At 41.0% G+C, this 18,427-nt stretch overlaps 1 protein-coding gene across 1 annotated transcript in view; it reads right to left on the bottom strand.

Annotated features, from left to right (window-relative positions):
- LOC122794563 (coiled-coil domain-containing protein 63-like) overlaps positions 1–18,427 on the bottom strand; it is an 867,658-nt gene that overhangs the window by 467,787 nt on the left and 381,444 nt on the right. The window contains exons 7-9 of the mRNA XM_044063060.1: positions 6,884–6,951; positions 3,397–3,578; positions 575–709 (exon numbers count right to left, since the gene is read on the bottom strand). Coding sequence (XP_043918995.1) covers positions 575–709; positions 3,397–3,578; positions 6,884–6,951 — 385 coding nt within the window. The remainder of the gene's footprint in view (positions 1–574; positions 710–3,396; positions 3,579–6,883; positions 6,952–18,427) is intronic.

Raw genomic sequence — 18,427 nt, 5'->3', positions numbered from 1 at the left:
CCAGTCATTTGTTGCTGTGATACCCTCTTGCAAGTATGTTGACACCATCTGGAAAGTCAATGACAGCACACAACTTACAGTCATATGAAAACTTGGCCAGGCACTGTCCTTTTGTTTTTGCCTGGACCTCTGAAAAGTAGATGCCAAACAGTAGGGGTCCCAGGACAGATCCCTGGGTAACACCACTTGTGACAGGTCTGCTGTCGAAGGTGGAGGCACCTATTTTGACCTTGTGGGTCCTATTGGTGAGCCAGTTGGCCATCCACCTGATAAGATAGGGATTTACCCCAAGTTGTATTAGCTTTCTGAAGTCCCATTGCAAGACAAAAAGTGATTATGAAATACTAACTAGAGAAAACAATAGTGTGGTAGTTGAAATGTGCATTCTAATTTGGATATTAAAGGCTCTTCATATTGACAGACATCTATGCCCAGGGCTCTGAAAATTTCCAACTTCCATTCTAGTTACCTGTAATATACATTTAAAATGTTATGAACTTTTTGAAATCCACACTTCACTGCTGAGTGTTTGAAAGATATGACATCTACTAAAGCATAATATATTATTTCTTACCTTCAATAAATTTCCGGACTAGCACATCCAAATTATCCTCTCCCATTACTTTCCGAATCTTCTGAAAGGCAAGTTCATAAGACTCAACTGTTTCCTCTTTGGAATCTCTCTTTCTCTTCTCTGACTCTTCTTCATCTGTTTCAAATACAGAAATAAGCTTTAGGAAATACAATATACATATACACTACAAATCAGATTTTAAGTACTCATTTTTTGTGAATGTCTATACCATTTAAAGTGCTTCATTTCCTTGTGTGCTAAATCCATGAAATAATCATGCTACAAAGAGCAAACTCAAGACAGGAAAGGCCTTCAAATAGCTTGAAACCATCATGCCCCGATGTAAATGCTCTATTCCCTATCCAGTTATCCAATCCATTTTTAAATCATGCAACAGTATCAAGCTTTCTAATTCTGAGTGGAATAGAGTTTCACCTTTTTCCAGATCAGGAATGAAAAGAATTCTGCAGCACTTTAGTTTTACTTACTCCAATATCCACTGGGTAATTATTATTCCTTGTAACTGCATGATAGCATCTCTTGTTTATCCCCACATTAGCACCATGACTGTTGTCATAAAAACACTTACATATAACTATTAGGTCATCCCTGCCTAGTCTATACTTATGAAAAATGGTGACAGTGCCTCCCATCTATTGTTATATTTCATACTCCTTAGACCTGTAATTTGTTGAGTAAAATGTTTCTGTACCCCTTCCAATCAATACAAATGAGAACAGTTGTACATACAAATGGAAGCACTATATAATAACACAGCAGGTCTTAAAACTGCCTTATAAATAGGTAATAATACATCCCTAGCTCCACTGACAAGCCAAGGTCATGTGTATGGCTACTACCTACAGTCAGTTTTGTTGTACAATGCACTAACCAGCAATTAATTTCATAGGATCATAGGAGGTTACTAGGATAATGACCCTGGGGCCTTTACAAGCATAGCCAAGAGTTTATCCCCAAAAATGAACCCTCAGTCAGCACCTGTCACCCCTGTCAGTGAGGGACAAAGGTGGAACCCCTGGGACAAATTTGTGGTTTCCCATCCACTCATCAAGGTTGCGCTTGAAGACGGTCAGGGAGGTACTCTGTTTGACATGTATGGGAAGTCTATTCCAGAGATGGGGCAGCTTCTGGGAGACAAACCTGTCTCTCCAGCAGGTTTTGTTGATGTTACATATTAGATTTAGGCCTACTGAGCAGGTCATGGGCAATGAGTTAGACTTACAGATCTGGAGCATCTCTAGTAGGGCAGGGTCTGATATTGCCTTGTAGGTGAGACACAGATCACCTCTGAGCAATCTGTAAGATACAGAGTAGAGTGATAGTGATCTGAGCCTGTCCTCATAGGACACATGTTGAAGGCCATGGAATCTCTTTGTGAGGTATTTCTGTGGCCTTCCCAGTTGGTGCAGGTGTTTGGAGAGGTACATACCAAATGTGGCTTTATACTCATTTATTGGCATAATAAGGGAGGAGTACAGAGAGGTAATAACCTCCTTTTTTCTGGATGCAATCCCTTTTCCTATGAGGTGAACCAAGTAAAAGGCTTTTCTGACCACTGCCGCCACATGTCGGTTGAATTTGAGATTGTTGTCAACCCGAGTACCCAGGTCTCTTACCATAGGTTGTGTGCTTAGGGGGTTGCCATTAATGTGATAATCAATAGGGGCCATGTTTTTGCCGAATGGTATATTAATACATTTTTTTTTTTGCATTTAACTTAAGGCCATGACTTTGACACCAGTTATTTGTAGCTCTGAGACCCTCTTGCAGTATGTTAACAACATTTGGGGAGTCAATGATAGCATCCAGCTTACAGTCATCCATAAACTTAGTCAGACACAGGCCCTTGATCTCTGCCTGAACCTCTGAGAAGTAGATGCCAAACAGTAGGGGTCCCAGGACAGATCCCTGGGAAACACCACTAGTGACAGGTCTGCTGCTGGTGGTAGTGGCACCTATTTTGACCTTGTGGGTCCTATCTGTGAGCCAGTTGACAGCCTCAAACAAATCAAACAGGTTCAATAGGCAAGATCTACCCCTGACAAATCTGAATTGGGTGGGGTTAAGTGCTTGGAGATTGCTTATGTTCTTGATTATGAGATCCATAATAATACTCTCCATGGCTTTACAGATCAGACTTGTCAAGCTAATGTGGCAATAGTTTCTGGGTCACTAGAGGCACCACCTGTGTGCAAGGGGATGACAATGGCAGTTCTCCACTCTTCCGGTATGAAGCCTGTAATTAGGCTGTGGTTGAATAGGGTGCTCAATGGCAAAGCTAGTTCTTGCTGGAGATGGTGCAGAATACAGCCTGGGATACTATTAGGTCCCATGGAAGCTGTGCTTTTTGCCTTGGATGGGGACTTTGACACTTGAATCACAGAGATGTGAGGTGTGGGACATGTATCAGGGATGTCCAATGGGCCTTTGGGGGAGGTAGGGGAGTTATCAGCTAGCAGATTGGCTAATGCAACAGGATCAGTGTAAGTGGTACCATTAAGTACAAATTCAGAACAAATCTAGGCTTTGCTGAATTCAGTGCTGAATTTGAATCTCACAAGAAGAAAATCAGCTATATATTAACATAAAAAGTTACTGAATATACTTTGATGAGCACAATTATTTAAATCATTTCTAAATATGCTGTCTTATCCATCTACCCACAACCCCTTTTCCCATTTTTGAACAAGGGGTCAGGGTGTTACAGCAACAGTGACAATCATCTAGAGCCAAGGTTTACACCAGCATTATCACTGTAAAAGAAAAAGAAAAAAATAATATCTATAAAGGGGAAATTTTACCTCGTTTATGGTGCATTTCATCCTCATCAGATGAGCGTTCTTGCCCTTTAATGCCCATAAATTCCTTCAGCTTCCTGTCATGATCAATGATTCGCTGCAGTTCTTTGATCTCAGCAGCATGCTGTGCCAGATCCTTTTCAGCTTTCTCCTTTAGCTGCAGCATCTTCATTTGTGCTTCATCTCTGCAAATAACAAGCATCATATTATACATTGCCCAGAACATGCACATTTGATCTGAAAGATGCTATTTTTTTAACTTGTTTTCATTTTTTTGAACCAGAACAAATACTGTTGCACAATTTGTGAAGTTTCTTTAGAGCTTTCTGTGGTTTATGTATAATATTAAGGCATTTCAGATGCAGTATTCTTTAAAAAAGAGAGAGAGAGATGTAATTTTGCTTTGGTAAAAAAGCACATACACCACCACTTATAGGCTTTCTTAATCCTCCATACTACACGGTTCTTATAAAAATAGAGGGTCTGACAAAGGTTAAAGTATTGCAGAATAAGTGAATCTCACAAAACAAGAAGAGGCGCAATTGCAGAGTGCTAAAGAGAAAATAAAAGAGTATCTGGATAATATGCATGAGTCTAGTAAGATTACTGTTAAGTAATTGTTTTTTGATAATAACGTCAGAGCACAAAAAATCTCTTAGCACTACGACTTAGGCTACAGAAGGTAGGAAGCGTTGTTGTCAAACTTAAGGAGCCTATAACAAGAAAAATAATCAGAAATCCTGTAGAGGTGTTAGAGATATTTTGGACATTTTATGAAAATTTATAAAAAGCAGAGAAATGTGGAAATCAAGAAACAACACAAATGGAAAATTTTAAGGAAAACATAACTATGCGAAGGATAGATATAGATGAGGCTCAAAAGTTAACAGCTGCAAATGTAATTTATCAGATGAGATAAAAATGGTGATGCATAATAAATTTTCAGGAAAGTCTCCAGGAATAAATGGTATTCCGGTGCAAGTTTGGAAGCTAGAAGGGAAGAAAGTGATAAAGATTTGGAAGGTTTTGTTTAACAGTATTTTAAAAATAGGAGAAGTCCCAACATCCTGGAAGAAAGCTGTGGTGGTTGCAATACCTAAAGACAGTAAAGATCCATCAGACCGAAATTAATATAGGATTATTTCAATTATTATAAAGTGTTTATGTCTATAATAGCTAAGAAAATTTCAAAGGTGTTGCCAAATTTGAGAGCTATGGATCAATGAGGTCTTGTGGAGGGAGGCAAACATTTGATAACATTCATAAAACAGCGATGATCCAGAGAGAAGCAGAATATAAGAAAATACTGCTGCTGTTGGGGGGGGGGGGCAGGGTTCTTGATGAAGAAAAAGCATTCAACAGTGTAACCTAGGATTTTATAAGTATATCAAAGGAAGCATTTGCATTCCCTTATACAATAATAAGGTTAATTACGAGAACATATTAAGGATCGGAGGCAGTAATTAATGTGGGAGGGTTCCTCTCTAAGTTCTGTCTGAACAGAGGAGTCAGGTAGGGATGCTATAGTTCCTCTTTGTTATTTACATTATATTTACAGCCATTGACAAAGAAAATAAGGGACTGAAAATTTAAAGTATATAATTGGTGTGGTAATCAAGAAAAGTTGGCTTTATTTGCAGATGATTTTATTTTGTACCTGACAAAACAAGAAAAGGACATATCAGTGTTGTGGAACAATTTGAAACAGTTTCAAGTCTTTTCAGGATATAAAATTAATGAAGATAAAACAAAAGCTAAAGCTGTCAACTACGTACCCACACATAAACTTGGAAGTGTTTGCATAGGTATTGTTATACCCCAAGCAAACTCCAAAGAATTTTTCCTCAGGTAGATGGCAAATGTTGGAGGTGTGCTGGGGAAGAAAGAGGTAACCAGAAATATAGGTTTTGGAATGTAATCAGTTGACAGACTTTAAAATTCCCTACAGAATACTCTGTCAGAAATACTGAGTGAGAAATGATAAAGTCATGATTTTTTTAGCTGGGATACGGGATTTGAATTGCCTAGACACAGTAAAGCTTTGCTAAGTTTTATTCTGATGGCTGTGATAAAAAAAGCAATTACTAGAAAATGGAAATCAAAAGTCTAAATCAACTGTATTTGAAGTACTGAATATTAAAACAGCGATAGAAGAACTGGAAGTGGAATCTTTAGAAAAGGGTAAAAGCAAATTACATAGGAAATAGAAATTGTAAGAATAATACATGCAGAAGAATGTTTTGGAGGAGGAGTTTAAGGGAATACAGGAATTCAGCAATTTATGTAATGTTGGATTGATGAAACTTGTACAATAAAATATATGTGATGTACCATGTTTGTAAGTGGGAGCATGTTAATATCTTTTTATATAAACATATATTTGCCTATTTCTTAAGTGATGTGTAGTACCACTTTATAAATCAGATAACAGTAGAAAAGTGATACACCAGCTGCAAGTATAAGAGGACCCAGCAATGGTGGCAGTGGTTTAAATCTCAGTCTCACAGCTCTAGGGTTTTCAATCAGGTATGGCTTCCAGTCACATTTTATATGGAATTTGCATGTTCTCCTCATGTCTCTGTGGGTTTTCACTGGGTATTTAGCTTTCTTCCCACCCTGCAAGAACAAGTTGGTTGATTGGTTAATCTAAAATGTATATAAATAACTAATTTACTCTTGCCCTTATGGACCAAGTAATGGCTAAAAACTGTCCATGATGACATGTTAACTTACCTCGCTGATGAATAAATTAAATTATCCACATCAGGAAAAGCATCAGTGTACAGGACTGCACCTAATAAAGTTCTCACTTTTAACTATTACTAAAGTATATTTTTAACTACTACTAGAGTACTAAAACTCTACTATCAACTGTTGATGTAAGGGACATCTTTAAAATAAGTGATGCTCTTTTTAAATCTGTTTTTATTTAAAACAAACTGAAGTGCTGACCACTTTGTCCACATGAATTTCAGGTGCCAGGGTCAAGGAAACATTTGAACTCCCAATAAATATGGGAGTTTAAAGGGATAGATTCCTGTCCCAGAGACTTCCCATACTCTGGAATAAACTACCTATCTATATCAAACAAAGCTCCTCATTAGTACTCTTCAAGAAAAATCTTGATGATTGGATGGGAAATAGGAAATTCACCCTGGGGATTACTTCTATGGCTCTGCTCAACAGTGGCACAGGAAAATAATTTTCTTGGGTGGCAAAAGCAAGGGTACCTTTTTGGCTGGGCTTGTATAGGCCCTAGGGCCGATAGCTTAGTACCTACATATGAACCTATGAACCTATAACTACCCAAGTGGTGTTACATTTTGGGACTAAAAATGACTAAGTCCTTTTCAGGGGAAGTTTAAATTCACTTCAGTATGCACATATCTTCAGTAAACTGCACAATGATACTGTCAGTAGGGGACCCTTTTATTCTAACCTAGTCCACCACCCAAACATAAGGACATACAATACTGTATTTCAGTCTTACCTTGCATCATATGCTGCTGAAGATGTTTCTATAACTGAGCCAATGATTCTTCGTGTGTCATGCATTTCCTACAAAAGGAAAAGAGAAATGACTGACAATAAGAGCATTCGGAACATATCACAGTCAGGATGCATGCGTTATATACAAGCAAGGTGATCCCAAATATGATTTCATTGGCACCATGGGAAAGGAGTAGAAGCAGGAATGGCAAATACGTACCTCATGCTCCCACTATGCAACATTTTCACAATTACATTTATTATGCACTGAATTTTATTAACCAAGTAGGTCATATTGAATCAAAGTCTTATTACCATAGAAGACTCAGGAAATTAATCCTATCCTCATGTGGTACATAAAATGACAGCATAGACAAAAAGCTCTCACCTGTGATGATGATGATAATGATGATGAAGATTATTATTATTATCATAATCTTGTTTTAACTCTTCTCACTTATCATACCACTATCCTATTACTACTACACATTGCTTACCTTTTATAAGCCTGTAATGCATTGGTTGTGGGTAAGGTGGTTATCTACTGCAGCCAAATGTGACAATGATTTTACCAAAGGTCATATGTTCCCAAGTAGCTTTTGCATATTTATGGTTAGTCTGATGTCCTGCTACTTCTGATCTGCTAAACACCAGAGCAGACTCTTAGCCACAAGGTATCCACCTAGGATCAACCTGCAATTGGGAGTTTCCACATTCTCTCTTTAGAACAGAAAGCTCTTATTTACCCACTCAATCTCAGCCCTGCCAGTTCCATGTACTTGGCTTGCTTGTCACACTTGGGTCTTTGGCATATTGTCTCTGCATCATACAACAGGCTAATTCTTACCTATTAGGCAGGGAATCTAGGTATTTTAAGTAGCTTTCGTGCTACAGAAATGACTGGGGAGGAGATGGAAATGTACATTAAGGTATAGCACTCATTTTAACAGTAATTCTTAAGTACTATAGCAATCAGAGAGAAAAAAAGAAATTACGTACTTACCATAACACTAGATGGTGTTGAGCCACTCTGTAGATCTGATATGGACATTTGCTAGTGGTCTAGTGTCTCCAGTTTCTGCAAACTTTTCCCATAATCCTCTGTGAACCTCCACTCCATGTCAAGTTTGCTACCTAACAACCAGATATACTAGAACACCAATCTTCTTCTTCTTCTTTCAGCTTTTCCCGGTTAGGGGTTGCCACAGCAGGTCACCTTGTCCACTCATGATTGGCAGTGGAGTTTTATGGTGTCGAGCTGCAAGCCCGGCGCCCAACCTTCCACAGAAGGCACACACATGCACACACTCACACCTAGAGCCAATGTAGAGTGTCCAATCCACCTGCAGCATGTCTTTGGGATGTGGGAGGAAACCGGAGCACCCGGAGGAAACCCACACGATCACAGGGAGGGCATGCAGACTTCGCACAGAAGGAACCCCAGCCAAGGATCGAACCAGAGAACCTCTTGCTGTGAGGAGGCAATGCTAACCACTGCACCACCGTGGCCGCCCCATATACTAGAACACCAATAACATACTGAAAACAATAGAAATGAGAAAATTTGGCAGTGGATAGGGAAGGGACATTGTATCGGATGGACATGGATGAAAAGGATCCAACCTTATAGCAAATGACATAAACAACTGGGTGTACATTCTGAATGGTTTGGTTCTATATAAATAGAAATCTGATTTGCATTCATTTGAACATCAAAGGTATGTAACAAGTACTCTCTCTCACTTATTAGAATAATTAGGGAATGAATAGGAAAGATGACAAACTGATTAATATTATTTTTGGAAGCCACCTTAGGGATAAAAGAAGGGCTGGTTCTTAAAGGGACTCCCATCTTTATGGATGATCAAGAAAGATGGAGAAGGCATTATCCACGATGGTTGCACACTGATGAACAGCTTAACTTCAGCTCTCCCAGTGAGAAAAAAGAAAATGATGAACAGCTTAACTTCAGCTCTCCCAGTGAGAAAAAAGAAAATGAGAGATAAAGGCCAGGGACACTTTTAATTTTACTAAATTCAGTTACTAGTTAGAAAAAACTGAGCCTGAAAGAAAATGAACCTGAACAGGTGAAGATAACACTGACTGGGAAGAATCCTGCAACTTTCAGCAAAAAGAAGATTAAGCTTCAAAACTAGAATAATTAAATGTGGGGAAAATAATTTTGTGTTGGAAGGCTGTGATATCCAGAGCTCTGACTTGACTAAATATCCTCTGTGGCTCTCTTGCCTCTACGGTAGAGACTAACCTGAACTTGGTAAACAAATCTCACTCACAAATAACTTGACTTTACAATAATTTCCGGTAAAGTACAGGAAATCAAAACAATGATACTACCTTACATCCTTTATTTAGTCAGTCTGCAGTTACAGACTAAGTTGGGACAAGAGGAAAAAGGAGGAGATCTGGATTCTAAATCCTCTGCCTTTTCCACCAGTGTAGTTCCTTTTTGACAAGGACCAAAACTGGAAACTGAAATTCCAGAGGATAACAATGTTGGGTCCATGTGTCTTTTAAAAACCTCAAAATTTTTCTCACGTGTAACATGGTGAGAGGTATCATAACAATCATAAAAGCTATAAATCCTAAGATGCTGAGATATTCTCTTGCCAAAGTTTTAGACTGAATGAAGAAGCCCAAGATAAAAGCCCAGCTTCTCCTGGGTATGAAAAGTCTTTTGCTGAGAAAAGTCTAGAAGACAGCCCATAAACACAGTCCTGTGTTTTATGAGTCAAGTAGGATTTTTGAACATTTATCTGGAACTCAGGATTGGAAAGGAGAGAAGAAAAGTACAGTTGTGTACACTTACCATAAATATAGATGTTCAAGTGTATTCACTGTTGCAGTCATCACACTTGGGTTATCTGCCTGCAGGTGACCCTCAGTTGGCCCTAATACCAGAGTCTTGAGATTTCTGCATCAGTTGCTGTCACCTCTTCCATGATGTCAGGTCATCAGGGGTATAAAACATGCAGCTGATGCCATTACATCAGTTTTTCTTGCCCCAGATGTCAGGAGCCCCCAAAATAGGAAGCTATTACTTCTTGTGGAAGACCTCCAGTAAAAAGCAAATACCCCTGCCATAAAAGATGGTCATAAAGAGGATATGTAGAAAGGATATAGAAAACCAGGGAAATGGAGGGAGGTAAACCAGGACTGCAACAGTGAATACACTTGAACATCTACATTTATGGTAAGTGTACACAACTGTACTATGTTCTTCATGTTTCACTATTGCAGTCATCACACTTGGGTTGATTCCCAAAGCTGATGAAGGGTGGAGGCAGTCAAGAAGTGTTAGGGCTGGCTAGCAGGCCTTGTAAGACTGCTGTAGCAAATCCAATGGATTTAGAAAAAAATAGGTAAGTGGTAATGCTTGGTGAAGGTGTGTACAGAACTCCAGGTTGTAGCTTCCAGGATGTCCCTGGTAGGGACTCCCCTGAGAAATGCTGTAGAGGTTGAAGTAGCTCTAGTGGAATGAGTTCTGATCCCCATAGAGGTAGGTCTTTATGGTGCTTGTAGAAGAAATGGATGCAGTGTGCTATCCATTTGCAAATGGTTTGCTTTGAAATGGCCTTGCCCTCTGCCCCTGTAGCAAAGATGACTAGCAGCTGGTCGGATTTCCTGAAAGGCTTAGTCCTGCCAAGGTAGAACCTGAGCTGTCTGTGCACATCCAAAGAGTTCAGGATCCTTTCCCCTTTATTCTGAGGATTAGGAAAAAAGGTTGGTTAATGGATGGATTGGTTTAAAGCCACACTGGATACCACCTTGGGCATAAAGGAAGGGTTAGTCCTGTAGAAAACCCTGTCAGCATGGAAAATAATAAAGGGCTTCACCAACATTAGTGCCTGTAACTCAGACATTCTTCTTGCTGAAGTAATAGCTAGAAGTAAGGCTGTTTTCCAATAGAGGAATTTTAACTCTGCTGAAGCAGCAGGTTCAAAGGGGGGGGGGTGTGAGCTTCTCCAGTACAAAGTTAAGGTCCTAGTTCGGGGTGGGAGCTCTCCTAGGGGGCCTTAAATTGTTAGCTCCTCTCAGGAACTGTTTGATGAGAAGGTGAAAAAAGAGAGGAAGCTCAGTATTATAATGAGCTGAGATGGCAGAGGCATGAATCTTAATGGATGAGAAGGAGAGGCCTCTATGGAGCAGCTCTGCTAGGTAATCAAGGATTTGAGGTAAGTTGGGCACAGCTGTGTCTTTTCCTTGAGAATGACTCCAAGAACAATATATTTTCCACTTTTTAGCATAGGATTTCCTAGTACTAGGCCTTCTGGCCTCAAGGATGACGTCCAGCACCTGTTTGCTGAGGGATGCTGGTGGTGCATTTAGGGAATAAGGTTGCAAGGTTTAGGGTTTGCAGCTGTGGATGCAAAATATGTCCCTCCTGCTGAGACAGCAGGGAAGGTGTGTGATGTAGGTGCTAGGGTGGCACTGCTGTCAGACTGCGTAGGAGTGGGTACCAGTGCTGGTGTGGCCAGTCTGGTGCAATAAGTGGCCCTTGGCCTGTCCTGTTTGATCTTGAGTAGTACTTTTGATAGGAGGGGCAAAGGAGGAAACGCATAAACCGAGAGGTTTTCCCATGTAAAGGATAGGGCATCCACCTTCCAGGCTCTGCTGTGAGGGTTCCTGGTTCCAAGTTTGATCAACTGGTGGTTTTGGGGGAGGCAAAAAGGTCCACCTATGGTGTTCCTCACCTCTGAGGTAGAAGTTTGAATGAGTCGGGGTCCAGTTTCCACTCGTGAAGGTCCAGTAGATTTCTGCTTAAGTCATCTGCCAGTGAATTTTGCTTGCTTGGCAGGAATTGAGCTTGTAGGTGCACTTGGATGCTCAAGGCTGTGTTCCACAGAGCCATGGCTAACCTGCAGAGTGGGTAAGAATGAGTTCCATCCTGTGGTGTTGTCTGTCTTTATCAGGAGCTGTCCTGGAAGGATAAGGTATTTGAAGATTGTCAGAGCATTCTGTACAGCTAGCATCTCTTTCTGATTGAGATGCAGAGGAATTTGTTCTGGGCTCCATTTGCCTTGAATGCATATGCCTGCCATGTGAGCCCCCCCATGCATAGTTTGATACATCTGTTGTCAGGGTTTGGGCGGTGAGGGGTTGAGTGAAAGGAAGTCCTTTGTTGTGTTTGCATGCTTCTGCCCACCAAAGGAACTCTGCCCTTAGACAAGGTATGATAGGAATCACTGTTTCCAGGTCCTGAGAATGTTGACACCAGAGACTTTTTAAGTACCATTTAAGTTTCCTCATATGTAGTCTTGCATATGGAATTAGCAGAATGCATGAGGCCATGAACCCTAGGGCTTGCAGTATTTTCCTTGCAGAAAGCTGGGTTTTGTTGGTCATTAGTTTGAAATAGTTTGTCAAATGGACCTGCTTTTCTGGAGTGAGGAATGCCATCTGGGAAGTTGTGTTCAAGCTTGCTCCCAGAAATACAATTTGTTGGCTGGGCACCAGTTGTGATTTATTTTTGTTGATAGTGTACCCCAGTGAAGTTAGAAGTCCTTTTACAAATGCTAAGTGCTGAAGTAGCAATTCCTGACTATCCGCCTGAATCAGGCAATCGCCCAAGTATGGGTAGATTTGAATATTTCTTTGTGTGCAGTATCCAATGGTTGGAGCCAGGCATTGTGTGCATACTCTGGGTGCAGTAGATAAGCCAAAGGGACGTGCAGAGAACTGCATAGAGCCAGCCCTGAAACATAGATATTTCCTGCAAGACTCCCTTATGGGGATGTGCGGGGATGTGCATATAAGCTTCTTTTAAGTCTAGGGTGACTAACCAGGCATCCTTGGCTAGCACAGGAATAAGTTGTTGCAGTATAAGCATTTTGAATTTTGGGACCACCAGAAAGGTGTTGAGAATTGATAGATCCAGGATAGGGTGCCAAGAGCCCTCTTTTCTGGGCACCAGGAACAGTCTGGAGTAGAAACCCCTTCCCCTGTGTTCTACTGGAACAGGTTGAATAGCCCTGATATGGAGAAGGGAAAGTACTTGCTTTTGAGCCTCTGTCCACTGGTTTGGAGGAAGGTCTGGCAACCTGCTTGAAGTTGGCAGTGAGTGGAAGTAGAATCTGTATCCTTGGGATACAATGTTTAGAACCCATCAGTCATGAGTAATGGACATCCATTTTTTTTTGCGTGAAGGGCAAGTTTTCCTCCTAACGGTGCAACTACTTGGGCATGGCTGGGAAGGATAACTGGAAAGTCATTGTGAACTTTTTCCATATGGGGGTGGCTTACCACTCCCTGGTTTTGAGGTGGAAACACTCCATTGTTCAGATCTCTGCATACCCTGAGACTGTAGTCTTGGTGGTTTGTGTCTACTGGGTTTGGACTGAGAAGACCTGAGAGGGACTGGAAAGGACCAGTTTTTTGAAGGCCAATGCCTAGTGAATCCAGGTGGCTGCACCTGCAAGAAATCTTTGACGGTTTGCATAGATTTAGCTTTTTCTTCCATCTTTTTTAAGAACTTCTTCTACTTTTGTGCCAAACAAACGCTCCTGATTTAATGGTGCATCTAGTAATTTTGCTTTGACATGGTCCGGCAAGACTTGTTTCTTTAGCCAAGCATGCCTTCTCAGTACAGACCCAGTGACAGCAGCCATGCAAGATGCTTCTAAGGCATCAAACCCACACTGCAAAGTATGTTTACTAACTTGGTTTGCAGAATGCATTAACTCTTGTAAATCTTTATTTTCTGCACAATCTGGAAGTAACACCATTTTTTGTTTAATTAGTTCCATAATATGTTGCTGGTACTTCAACATGTGAAACTGGCAAATCAAAGCCCTGATGGCAAGAGTCGCAGAGGTATATATCTTCTTACCTCATCTGTCTAAAGCTCTAGAATCCATGTCTGAATGGGTAGGGTTTTTGGCTGTAGTAGCTTTAATGCCTTTAGGTCCCTGGGAATTGGTCTCTGGATCCGCACTAGGATTCTTAAAGAGAAATTTGTGAGAGTCAGGTACTCTTGTAGTACTTGTCAGGTTTTCTAGGAGCTGGTGGTAAGGTGTCAGGAGTAAGACTGGACTCCAAGAAGACATCAGTTACAATATCCAGGACAGGGGGTATAGCTACAGCCTGTGCTGAGGCAAATCTAAAAATTCCCTGAGTCTCTTATTGGACTGAGGATAGTCCTGGCATTCCCAGTGGAAATGCTCTTTTAAGGTATGCAAGGTTTCACCAAAAGAAAAATCCTCTGGAAGGGAGGCAGAGGGAATGGATTCCTCTGCATCTGAGTCCTCATAGGTAGATAAGGGTATGTCCTGGTAATCAGGAGGGTCACAGTCATCAGGCTCCTGGTCTGTAGAATCAGAAGGATATTCAATTCTTTGTCTTTTGGCAGGGGAAGGCTGTCTTCCCCTAATTAGAGTAATAAGGTCTTCAGCCATTCAAAGCATTTATTTTTGTGGCATGGAAGCTTGAGCATGAGCTTTGGACGTCAGCCTTCTAGGTGTAGTGCAAACCCTGGGCTTGAGAAACTCAGTAGTTTTAGTTGGAAATGAAGTTGTCGGTTTAATATGAATATCGGTAGGTCGGAATACAATCTCAGAAGCCGGTGCCTGCACAGTGGCTCTTGACCCTTCCAAGGCAGAGACATCCGCAGGTTCCATAGTCGAAGAAGCATCTCGCGGCATACTGGACTCCGAATGGGTCTCAGCAGAGGCCTGCAAATCTCTAGAAGCGGGCATCAGGGGCTGCAAAGGCGCCTCACTGAGTACTGGCAGACTGGCGACTAGCTTACTGGAAGCGCCGTCAGCAGTTTTTGAACTATGCGGTCTGTCTCTGTCTTTGTCTTTGCTCTTTTTCAGAAGATCGGCAGTCAGATGTCTTACTGAAGCCATTTCGGAATACGGAGAATGAGAGCAAAAGAATTTAGCTATAAAAATAGCCCAATGACGAATGGTTTGGGTGTTAAACAAGACACAAAACTGTCAGCGAGGGATGTCGTGGTCTGGGCGTAAACAGGTGATGCAGTAAGAATGAAAATCTGTGAGGTATTTGCTTTCCACAGGCAAGACAATTGTTCATTTTTTCTGACATCAGTTAGAGCAAGAAAAAAGAATCCCTAATGGGGTACTTAGCTTTAGAAGACTTCAGGTCTGAAACTCGAAAAAATGAAAATTTCAGGTAGCGGCTGACCGGCACTTGCGAACTGCTTCTGCTTTGGGCTCCTTCTCGGCAAGAAAGACTGATGTAATGGTGTCATCTGCATGTTATATACCCCTGATGACCTGACGTCATGGAAGAGGTGACAGCAACCGATGCAGAAATCCCAAGACTCTGGTATTCGGGCCAATTGAGGGCTACATGCAGGCAGATAATCCAAGTGTGATGACTACAATAGTGAAACATGAAGAGCATCCCATGTTAAGGACTTAACATCTGGCAAAAAATTCTTTTGTATTACTTTATTGCCTTTTTCTATTTTGAATACTGTGATTTGTTTTCTTTACATTGTGTTTTACTTGTATTCTGCTTTTAACTGCATATTAGAACTTGGAAAAAGACCACAGCTCTGTCTCTTGTGAGTCAGGCAGAAATTAGAACAGGTCAATTAACTCACACAAGATAGAAGAGGTAAGTTAAGGTTATTCGGTTTACATGCAGTTGGACATACAACCAATAGTCGAACAGGGTTTTCTTCAAAATTATATGTCGAAGATTTACATGTCGAACGGTTGGAATGCTGTATAAAATTTGGAATTTGACATTTACGACCGCTCTACCACCTAAACAAGTGCTACCATGGATCAAAAAGGGGGGATGTTTGGTATTTCGACATAACTGTGTTCGCAATTATGCGGAACTGGCATTCTGCAGTCGAACATGTTGTGTTCAACATTTGGCTGTACGACCAAATCCATGTATACCGGTTAATCAACTGTGAACTGAGGGGGTGGAGCTAGGAACTAAACCTTCTATTTAAGGGGTAAAATAAAACATTTCAGAGCTTTACTAGAAAGGCTCACCCAGACTCTGCTACACTTTGCTGTGAGGGAAAGGTTAGTTTGCTTTTTATTTGTTGCATTTTGTATTACTTTTTTGCCTTTTTCTATTTTGAATACTGTGATTTGTTTTCTTTACCTTGTGTTTTACTTGTATTTTGCTTTTAACCGGATATTAAAACTTGAAAAGAGGCCACAGCTCTGTCTCTTGTGAGTCAGGCAGAAATACACCACTGTCTTTCTAGTTGCCTGCCCCTTATGTTAATTTGACAATATATCTCATTTCCTCTGCTTTTACTGGCTTGTGTGAGTAAGCACAAAATTATCATTTTGTGAGATCACTCCCCTCAACTATTTAAATTTATTGACCATCCTACTGTATTCCATAGTACAAAATATGAAAGTGACCACCCCCTTTCAATCTATCTTGCTGTTTTAAAAATAGTGACTCTCCACTAAAACCTAACTTTTTAGACAGGTAAAACTTAAGTTACCTACTTTCACATCTAATTCCTCTAGTGCACACCGCAGTGTTTAGGATAAACCATTTTTTTCATCTTACCTTTAAGTATCTATTACAATACCACCAGTTATTGGAGAGCCCACATTCTGCCTCTCACTAGTCATCTTGGGATTAGTGCTTCTGTTTTCTCCTGGTGAGAGAAGGAGTGCAGTTACATTATTTCCTGGAGACTGCTGATCACCACAAAGCTTAATAAGTGCTTTATGGGTGACAGCTTGGAATCTGTGCTTATATTCTTATCCTGGTGAGAGTAGGAGCAGAGTGCATTGATTCCTGACTCTTTCTGGTTGGAGTCCCTGTGACTAGCACTTGCTCTAAAACCTGCTGGAAAGCACAAGGAAGCCTTGAACTGATACAAGGACTCAACTCTCCTTGTTAATAAAGAGAAATTAACTGTAGGCACTAAACAGCCTATAATTGCAAAGTACCTTGCCAAGGTAAGAGGAAACAGCTCTTGTACTTTACAATAAATAAATAAATAAATGAATGAATAAATAAATACATAAAAAAAGCACCTAACCAAGCATGTTCAAGGGTCAACTTCTGGTGATTTCTCCTGTCTACCTGGTAAATCTGGGCATACTGGGGCAATGCAGCAATTGCCTCATGTACACAGACAAACCTCTCATCCTACCACCCAACACTACAACCTGCGAGAGATGCACTTACATAGCCAAATTGAAAGCAAAGTTCTCTCCAGCCAAGATTGTGCTAGACAATCAGGAGGAGAAGGTTAACACCCGCACTACACCTCAAGCAACACATAGCTTTTCAAAACCCTCACTACCAACACCCACACATAGCAAGACTAAACCCACATATGCAGAGGTCATTAACATTAACCTGCCCAACAACAAGGACCTCTGAAGCTGAAATACAAACAAACACCAATCACAACCAAAGTATCACATAGCTCACAACTAAGGCAAGACAGTATACCTAACACTTTAGTCTTAGGTGACTCTATAGTCAGGCACACTGATGTCCCACTCATCAGGCGGAACAAGGAGAAAGTTACAGTCCACTGCCTGTCAGGTGCCAGGATCCGCCACATAATGTATGCACTCAAGTCACTCTACAACAAGTAAAAATATGACTCCGTCATTGTCCATGTTGGAGTGAATGCCTTGAGACGTACCTCCCTGGACTACATGAAAAGAGACATGGAAGAGGTCTTGGATCATGTGGCCCAGGCAGGTATAACCCTAGCCCTGAGTAACATTCTGCCTTCACCCAGAATGATACCACAGTATAAGGACAAAATGATTGACTTCAACAATTGGCTAAGCTTCTGGTGTCATTCAAAGGGGATCCAGTATCTGTTTGCCTGAGATGACATGATTGACAGACCACGATGCTTTGCCATAGATGGTCTGCACCTGTTGCCCTTGGGATTCAGGTTACTGGCTAAGGATCTTGCCACCCCTATAGTGCCTTTTTTACGCAAGGCTCAAAGGACAAAACCACCACTGTAACAGGTACAAGTATGCAAAATCTGAAGGTAATGCTACTCAATGCTAGAAAACTAAACCGCAAAATGCACTCTCTCTCGAGGCACTCCTAAAAATGGAGAACATCGATATCTGTGCAGTAACTGAGACCTGGTTCAAGACTCCAGAGAGCACTCCTGCAATACCAGGCTACAACTCTTACCACACTTTTCGACCACCAAACCAGGAATGAAATACTAAAGATAGGGGAGTGTCTATATTCACCAAGGATATTCACACCTCCAGGCTAGTTGCCCAACTAACACTAGGTAAGACTGCAATCCAAATTGTGGCTTGCTACAGATCCCCCACCATGTCCCAAGATTCTCACTACACCTTTCTAAACATACTGGAAAATATTAAGATACAACCAAACAACCTAATACTGGGTGATTTCAACTACCCTGCCATTAACTGGGAAAACTACTCATGTACCAACACCTTTGCCCAGTGGTTCTTGGAATTCATAAATTCCATTGCCCTGGATCAACTAATCCATAGCCCTACCAGGGGCTCCAATATCTTGGACCTGGTCATTACCAACATGGGAAATCGATGCTCCA

Source organism: Protopterus annectens, chromosome 2.part1, assembly GCF_019279795.1.
Source record: "Protopterus annectens isolate FY-2018-M chromosome 2.part1, PAN1.0, whole genome shotgun sequence".
Taxonomy (NCBI): Eukaryota; Metazoa; Chordata; order Ceratodontiformes; family Protopteridae; genus Protopterus; species Protopterus annectens.
This window is presented reverse-complemented; position numbering and strand designations above follow the sequence as displayed.